Below are 9,603 nucleotides of genomic sequence, written 5' to 3' on the forward strand. Positions count from 1 at the left end.
GCACTTTATTTCCAGTTTGTACTCTATTTTGCCCTTTTCATTCGAACTAATATTTAATCTGCACTTTGATTATCTCTATGATATTGCCATCTCATTACCATGCTATATACTTGCTTTGATAAAAATTGTTGATTAAATTATCTTGACCTCTTTGAAACTTGATCATGTCTAATCTTTTCCTATGATATCTTTTGAATAAAATCTCAGTGCTTAATATTTACCCTTGCTATAACTTATCTATGCAAATATTGAACTGTGAATAAACCTTTCTTGTCTACATTCAGTATCATGCCTCCTCGTAGAGCCCGCAACACCAACAGCAGGGATCATAAAGATCCACCACCCAACTTGGCTCAACTTATGCAAATACTTCACCAATAATCTGTTACCCTTGCTCAACAACAACAACTTCTTCAGCAACAACTTCAACAACCACCTCTACCACCACCAACCCCTACAACTTTCAAATCGTTCCAAGATGTGAAACCACCAGAGTTTTGTGGAACTCAAGACCCTGTAGAAGCTCAATCTTGGCTTAAAGAAATGGAGAAAGCTTTCACGCTAGCTGTTGTTAGGGAAGAAACAAAGGTCGATTATGCGTCATATTTTCTGAAAAGTGAAGCAAACTATTGGTGGGAGTCAGCCCGTGCTCTAGAAGAGGAAGAAGTTATTTCTTGGGATAGATTCAAGAAGATTTTCTTAGACAAGTATTTCCCAAGTTATATGCAGACTCAAATAGAATTGAAGTTCTTTGAATTGAAGCAAGAAGGAATGACTGTGGGAGAGTACGAGAAGAAATTCACCGAATTGGCTAGGTTTGTTGGAGATTACGTGGACACGGATGAGAAGAGAGCGAAGAGATTTTAATAAGGATTGAATCCTTGGCTACGAAGCAGAGTGGCTGCTTTTGAATTGGCCACATATGCTAAAGTGGTCCAGAAGGCGATGGTGATCGAAGGAGAAAGTGACCAAAACTCGAAGGAGAAAGGGAGTAAGAAAAGAAAGTTCGGAAGTAGTGGAGAAGGATCGGCTCAAGGAAGCCAGAGTGGAAAGAATTTCAAGAAGTTTGGATTCCAGAACCAAGGAGGACCCCGAAGCTTTAAGAAAGGTGATAATAAGAGTCAGAGGAATAGGATTTAAGGGTAGAGATTCCAGCGAGCAACAAATTCGGATTGTATATTCTGCAACAATAGACACACGGGTAACTGTAATAAGGCTAACATCGTCTGTTACAAGTGTAATACGAAAGGTCATTATGCGAATGAGTGCCAAAACCCGAAGCCTTATGTTACATGCTTTAAGTGTGGAAAGACTGGTCACATGTCGAGGGATTGCAAGGCCCCCGGAAATAACAAGTTGATGTAATTGACGGCCGCTCCTTTCAATCAAGCAATGACATCTTCTGTCCCAATTCTTCAACTTCCTTCAAATCAACCTTCTGAATCTGTAACTCCAGTGTTTCCTCCCTCATATCCTGCTCAGGACCAGACATTCAACATGAACATCAAGAATGTTGTTCAGAGTTCTGAAGTTGTGGCAGGTACGCTTTCTGTCAACAACATCAATGCTAAAGTGCTATTTGATTCCGGAGCTACTAGATCTTTCATATCTGAATCTTTTATTGGCAAGTTGAATTGTGAAATTGAACTGTTAGGTGAACCCTTATCAATCATTTTGGCTAATCAAGAGCGAGTATCTGTTAAAGGTCTTTGCCCTCGATGTAGAGTAGAGATTTCAGGCTACAGTTTCCCTGCTTCCCACATACCTTTTCAACTAGGAGAATTTGACGTTATATTAGGAATGGATTGGTTAGCAGAGCATGGAGCTCAGATAGATTGCAAGAAGAATAAAGTGATTCTTAAGACCCCTCAAGGAAAGAAAGTAGAGTTTAAATGACAGAAACAAGTTAAAGCATTTCTGACAATGATTCAAGCTAAAAGATTGTTAAGATAAGGGTGTGAAGGGTATTTGGCTCATGTAATTGATAGGTCTAAGGAGACGCCGAATATAGGAAGTATTCCGATAGTTAGCGAATTTTTCGATGTATTTCCGGACGAACTTCCAGGATTGCCGCCTGACCGTCAGATCGAATTTTCTATCGACTTAGTGCCCGGTGTGGAACCTGTATCGAAGGCACCAGCAGAAATGAAGGAATTGGCCAAGCAACTACAAGAATTATTGGATAAAGAAGTTATAAGGCCGAGTGTATCTCCATGGGGTGCTCCAGTTTTGTTTGTGAAAAAGAAGGACGGAAGTATGAGATTGTGCGTTGACTATAGAGAGTTGAACAAATTGACCATCAAGAATAGGTACACATTACCTCGTATTGATGACTTGTTTGATCAACTTAAAGGAGCGACTTATTTCTGAAAGATTGACTTGCGATCGGGATATTATCAGTTGGAGATTAAGCTGGAAGACCTACCAAAGACTGCTTTTAGAACCAGATACGGACATTACGAGTTTCTAGTTATGGAATTCGGATTGACAAATGTGCCAGCCGCCTTTATGGATTGGATGAATCGAGTATTCAAGGAGCATTTGGATAATTTTTTCATTGTGTTCATTGACGGCATTCTAATATATTCGAAAACCGAGGAAGATCATGTTGAACACCTGAGAATTGCTTTGGAGACCTTAAGAAAAGAGAATTTGTATGCAAAATTTTTGAAGTGTGAATTTTGGTTGGAGAAGTTCAGTTTCTAGGACACATTATTAGTAGTGAAGGGATTCGAGTTGATCCAGCAAAGATAGAAGCTGTAATGAACTGGGAGAGGCCGAAGACCCCGACTGAAGTTAGAAGTTTCATGGGATTAGCCGGATATTATCGAAGATTTGTGAAGGATTTTTCTAAGATAACGGTACCATTGACGAAGTTAACCCGAAAGAATGAGAAGTTTGAATGGAATGAGAAGTGTGAAAAGAGTTTTCAGGAATTGAAGCAGAAGTTAGTTACCTCTCCAGTATTATCCCTGCTAGATGATCAAGGAGACTTTGTGATATTCAGTGATGTGTCACACAAAGGATTGGGTTGTGTTTTAATGCAACAAGGGAAGGTGATAGCCTACGCATCAAGATAACTTAAGCCTCACGAACAAAGGTACTCAACTCATGACTTGGAACTGGATGCAATTGTATTTGCCTTGAAGCTGTGGAAACATTATCTGTATGGAGAGAAATGTGAGACATATACGGATCACAAGAGCCTGAAGTACATTTTCACTCAGAATGAATTAAACATGAGGCAATGAAGATGGTTGGAGTTGATTAAGGACTACAATTGCATAATCAATTATCATCCTGGGAAAACGAACATAGTAGCGGATGCTTTAAGTCACAAGGAGAGACTGAATATATTGACTATGGCCCAAGAGTTATCAAAGGAATTTGAGAAGATGAAAATTGAAATTCGAGCTCCAAGTACACCAACCGAAATGATCTGTGCGATGACTTTTCAACCAGAGTTGTTAGAAAGGATTATAAATTGTCAAGAAGAAGTGATGAATCAAAGAATGAACGAGTTGACCGGAGAAGAGATTTGTACTAAAAAAGACAACCAAGGAATTTTAAGATTCTCATCAAGGATTTGGATACCGAATGTGGAGGAATTGAAGAATGAGATTTTCAAGGATGCTCATAACTCAGAATTCTCTATTCACCCAGGAAGTACAAAAATGTACCAAGATTTGAAACAAAATTTTGGTGGCCAGACATGAAGAAAGAGATTGTGCAATGGATTAGTAAGTGTTACACGTGTCAAAGGGTAAAAACCGAACATCAGAGACCAAGTGGACTAATTCAACCCTTAGAAATACCATAATGGAAATGGGAGCATATCGCAATGGATTTTATAGTTGGATTACCTAGGACCAGATCCAACCATGATGCTATTTGGGTAATAATCGATCGATTGACTAAGTCAGCTCATTTTCTACCGATGAACGAGAGATTCTCGATGGACAAGTTGGTTCATCTGTACCTAAAGGAGATTGTCACTCATCATGGAGTTCCAATATCTATTGTGTCAGATAGAGACCCCCGTTTCAACTCTAGATTTTGGAAGCAATTTCAAGAACATTTAGGAACTCGACTCAAAATGAGTACTGCCTATCACCCACAAATAGTTGGTCGAAGTGAGCGTACGATTTAAACCATAGAAGACATGTTGAGATCTTATGCCTAAGACTTTAAAGGAAATTGGGACGATCACCTACCTTTGGTGGAGTTTTCATATAACAATAGCTATCATGCCAGTATTGGAATACCTCCGTACGAATCCCTCTATGGAAGAAAGTGTAGATCGCCGATATGTTGGGACGAAGTTGGAGAACGAAAAATAGTTGGCCCTGAATTAATTCAACAGACGAAAGAAGCGGTAGATGTGATTCGGAATCGATTGATCACGGCTCAAGATAGACAAAGGAAGTATGCGGACCCACATAGTATGAATGTAGAATACGAAATAGGAGAAGTTGTCCTGTTGAAGGTGTCGCCCTGGAAAGGGATCACTAGATTTGGCAAAAAGGGAAAGTTGAGTCCAAGATTTGTCGGACCTTTTTAGATTTTTGGTAAAGTTGGAAAAGTGGCATATGAGTTGGCCTTACCGCTTCAAATGCAGCACATCCACAACGTTTTTCACGTATCATTGCTTAAGAAGTTTAACCCTGACACCAAATGTATCATAGAGAATGAACCAGTGGAGATTGAGCCATATTTGTCTTATGCCGAGCAACCAGTTAGAATTCTAGATAGAAAGGATAAAGTGTTAAGGAATAAGATAGTTCCTTTAGTTAAAGTTTTCTGGAGGAATCCCAAAGTTGAAGAGTCAACATGGGAATTAGAAAGTGATATGTTAGATAAGTATCCTCATCTGTTTGCTTAGATTCCGGGGACAGAATCCTTAAAGGGGGAAGGTTGTAACGTCTGTAAATATTATGATATTATAAAATCTATGATGTGGAATTACTGTGCATTATTGTGAGTACATAAGTTTCTAAATATTGCTTTCCAGTGATTATGTGAATTAAGTAAATATGAATATATTTTCTTTCGTGACGATTCGAATCTTCATACAAATATTTAGATATGAAAATTTTGTACTTAGACGATTAGATAAATTGGTATAATGCTAAATTATATTTTAAAACTTTATTACATTAAAATCTAATTAAATTGTATTTTTATGTGGCTTGTTATAGAAGTATTATTACAAAGCAAAATTCTTTTAAAAAAAAATTTTATTCAAATTTCTTGAAAATACTCTTATAAAATTTCTAAAATCTTAAAGTAATTTATGGTATAATTTTTGTGATTTATGGAATTATACTTTATTTATTAAAATTCATTCTTTTTAAGCATATTTTAATTGTAGAAAAATGAATTACTATATTACTAATGTACCCTTGCATGCAAAATCCCTTATAATTGAGACCAAGGATAAGACCGTCATTTCCAACCCCACTAACTCACTTTAACCAAGCAAAGTACTCATCTATCCTTGCATGCAAAATGGCTTAAGCTTGTAGGAAGGGCATAGAGGTCATTTCTCAATTCCACTACCACTTTAACAAATCAAAAACCAAGAACACAAGTTTATTCTCTCATTTTGCACATACACTTCACTCTCTTCCCTCTCCTTTCTCTCCATTCGGCCGATGCCACCCCCTCCCCCTATTCTTTCATTTTTTTTATTTTCTCAAACACTTTGATCAAGGAGCTAATTCACTTATATTCCCACATTTATATTTGGAAAATTTGGCTAATAAAAGGTATGTTTTATTATGTGTTGATGTGTTCTTGTAGCCAAGATTTAGGCCTTGAATTCTCATGGATTTAAGGACTAAAATCATAAGGGCTTAAAGATATGGACTTGATATGGTCTTAGAGAAGTATTTTTACTTCAATATTCTAAGTCTTAATCTTGTTCATAGCATTTGGCAATGATTTATTAAAAGAGCCGAATGTAAATGGATTGTTCTTTAGAAATTTCTATGAAAATGACTTTGCATGTTGCTTTAAAACATTTTTGCTTCTAAAAATTGTAATAACCCCAAAATTTTGAACTTTTTTGTAACCCTTATGAATAGTGTTTTTGCTGATTATGCTGAATAAGAAAACTTTCATGCCACACTATGTAGGGGTTCTTTTATTGTTATTCTGAGATCTTATTAGTACTCTATATGATATATAAGTGTATGTAAAGATCGTCAGAATCCAAATTCGAACACTTTGATTTTTCCCGAAAATCCACCAGATACCGAAAGAATTGAGTATAAGGTAACAGGATAAAAAGGATTTAAATTCAAGGATTATAAGAGAGGATCATAATAGGAATATAATGTATTGTGAAAGGTTAAGGAAACCCAAGTAATAAGATACTGGGTATGATCCCTCAAACGATAAACGAAAACGAAAGTTAAGCGAACTGTATAACAGATCAGCGGTCATTAGCCAAGTAATTAGAAGCTAATCAAATAGGTTAGTGAGGATAATGTCATCAAACCAATAAGAAGAGGACAAGCATGGGAAGATGATATAAGATTGATGACCTAAGCATGACCAAAAAGGGAAGGAAGTGTGGTTGATTTCAAGCCACACAAAAATCACCATGGTTAAAAGGTAAATAATTAAAACAAAAGCAAAAACAACCAACCAACAAATCATAACACCAAAAAACACAAGTTGACTTCCCATTTCAAGCTAAAAGCTCTCGGCCCTTTCATTCTTTCAAGAAAAGAAAAACCAAAATCCAAGTTCCAAGCTTCATTAATTAGTGAGGTAATTATCTAAGATTCCTTATGCATAGATATAGCTATCCTATAAGTTTAAGCTTCAAATTCCTTCACAATCTCTTCCTAAAATTCATGGAAGAAGAGGGTGAATAGTGTTTTTCAAGAAGTTAAAATTTTGTTCTTGAGTTTTTGTTTAGATTAAGCTTTGGTAAGGACTTTCAAGGGTGATTCCAAGCTCCTTAGTTACTTTTACTCACCAATGAAGGTATAATCTCATACCCTAGCCCTACTTTTTTATATTTAGAGCTTTTGTGTTTGGTATGGTTCATGAGAAGCTTGATTATTGTGTATTTAGAGATGTTTTGGTTTTATGATGTGTTTGGAGTTGTAAATCTTGTTGATTAGTTAAAGAACTTAAGTAAAGCTTTTAGTTCATGTTGGGAAGTAGTATAAATTTGGAAATATTGAGTTGTTGGGGCTGTTGTAGCATTGTATGTATGGAGTTTGGTTGTATGGTTGAATTGTGGTTGATTGGTGCACTACTAAAAATATGGGATCAGACATCGGTTCTGAACCGATGTTAAAAAAAACTGAACCGATGTCTTCGCGTGTGATGTTAAATGTCATCAGGCTTTGACATCGGTTCACAGCCGATGTCTATTACAGTGCTATACATCGGTTTTAAGAATAATTCTGATGTCTTTGCAACAAATTTCAGCTTATATTACAGTATTTCTAGGTGAATATGAGTATATTATGGGGTAATTATCCATTAAAACATAAAACCTACAAGCTCTAAAAGATATTTTTTTAAAAATCTTTCAAACAAACCGATGTGAAAATCTAGATCAGACATCGGTTATGTTGTCTGACCGATGTGAAATGGTCCATCAGACATCGGGTACTTTTATCAACCGATGTAAAATAATGGGTTAGACATCGGTTTCGTTCATTTGGTGATGTTAAATCCTTTTGTTTAACATCAGTGTTTTTTTTCTAACCGATGTTTAATCTTTAATATTGTAAAATTTAAGACATCAGCTATTAAAAATTCGATGTTATTTGGCTTAAAATACATTGATTTTTTTACAGAACCGATGTCAAATGACTATTTGACATTGGTTTTTGTAGTTCTTTTTCTTTTAATATTGTTTCACCTGATGTCTTTTGTTCATTTTTACATCGGTTTTAAATTACCATTCTGATGTTAATATATGTACTGTAAATTGCATATGCCATCCTGGTACTATTAATAGCCCAGGGAACCAATTGCATTTTCAACAAGAAAAATACCAACAATATGCAATACATCCAACCAAATTTGTAAAAATATAGAGGTATACATTGATACCAAATTTACTAACATTCAATCCGACAAGAGCTCAATTCGGACATTACATTCCAAGTCTAAAATAAACATCCCAACTAAAAACAATAAAACCCAAATTCTCTAGTTATTACGTCCAACATTCTAAACATGTTTGACTAGTTAATATGTACCACTTGTCAAATTTCGACAATTCCAAACATAAATCAGAATGATGGATGTAATTATCACCAAACATCCCTTAATTAACCACCAACCACCAGCAAACACAATATCAATTCACATAGTTCAGAGGAAAGCTATATATATAGATACTTATCATTTTTACATCTTGTCTTGGATAAATTCAAGCACCTTCATCCGCACCTCATCCAGCTCCTGCCTTGTGTAGGACTTTCGAGTTTTGGCTGCCGACTATAAAACACACGTAAAAATTAGCAACCAGAATATTATTAACCAAAATTGCCATATGTATAATTAAAAATAAACAGAACCAACTATTTATAATTTAACCAGAAGAGGACCTTTTCTATATTTAACCGTAATTTTCTTCGTTAATCCAAAACTATATACCAGATAGTTCCTTATCACTAATAAAAACAAGATCCATTTGGAAATCACTAATAATAAAAACTGATAATAAAAATGGCACTCATATTTATCTGTCCTGAAAAACTACACAAAAAAATTCTACATGCCATCTATCGGAAATGATTTGTATATATACCTTGGTAGTAAAAGATAGCTCCTTATCAGCAATGATATCTTTCATGTATCGCATTATAACATAGCCACATTCAACCCCTCCTGGTTGTTTGGGAGATCCCTGTTACAATATAAAATCTGAATTAGCACCAGAAATTAATTAAAATTACAAAGTGATAAAAAAATACAAAAAACTTACAAGAAGATTCTTTATCTGAGGAGCTTTATTTCCCCTTCCAGTTTGAGCATTGTAGGATTTCATCGCTCTACATTGCAGAACAACAATAATATACATGATTATTTTTCAAAAGGGAGAATATTTACTATATATATATATATATATATTTATATATAGTAATTAACAGAAATATATTACTCTGTTAATGATTTTTCCAACTCATCAAAATGTGTTGGATGTGGCAGAGGGTTCAGAATATAAATGTCGCCATCCCAAATTACAACCAAAATCCAGTGGCAACTATGTTTATAAAAAAGAAAAAAGAAAAACACAAGTCAGAAATTTTAAAAAAACTACCTAAATATATTAATTTGTAAAAGCATGTCTAAATTAAAAATACTTACTTATGATTATGTGGCATGAAGTACATGCGATAGGGACTACTCTCTTTCAACCGATTAACAAAATAAGAATGAAAAGATTTGTTCAACGTAAATGTAGCTCCTGGATCGAAAAATCCATATAAGACCACATCATCATTCTTCCTCTCAATCTTAATCAGTCTTTGCAAGAGCCTACCAGGGAGTGAATTACATTACTTATAATATCCGTATAAAACATGAATATTGAATATGTAACGATAAAAAATTAACTTACGCCAT

At 35.1% G+C, this 9,603-nt stretch overlaps 1 protein-coding gene across 1 annotated transcript; it reads right to left on the reverse strand.

The window, feature by feature from the left end:
- Positions 1-8,382: 8,382 nt before the first annotated feature.
- Positions 8,383-9,603, reverse strand: LOC141714351 (uncharacterized). Its single transcript, XM_074517875.1, has 6 exons — positions 9,599-9,603; positions 9,346-9,516; positions 9,140-9,241; positions 8,963-9,029; positions 8,786-8,884; positions 8,383-8,472 (listed from the first exon to the last, which is right to left on the reverse strand). Exons 1-6 carry the CDS (start codon positions 9,601-9,603, stop codon positions 8,383-8,385), a joined length of 534 nt encoding a protein of 177 aa, XP_074373976.1.

Source organism: Apium graveolens, chromosome 3 (assembly GCF_009905375.1).
Source record: "Apium graveolens cultivar Ventura chromosome 3, ASM990537v1, whole genome shotgun sequence".
Lineage (NCBI taxonomy): Eukaryota > Viridiplantae > Streptophyta > Magnoliopsida > Apiales > Apiaceae > Apium > Apium graveolens.

Coding starts and splice junctions, on each gene's coding strand:
- LOC141714351 (XM_074517875.1), bottom strand. Junction 9,242..9,345: donor TTCATGCCACATAATCATAA/GTAAGTATTTTT, acceptor TTATAAACATAG/TTGCCACTGGATTTTGGTTG. Junction 8,473..8,785: donor AGCTATCTTTTACTACCAAG/GTATATATACAA, acceptor TGTGTTTTATAG/TCGGCAGCCAAAACTCGAAA.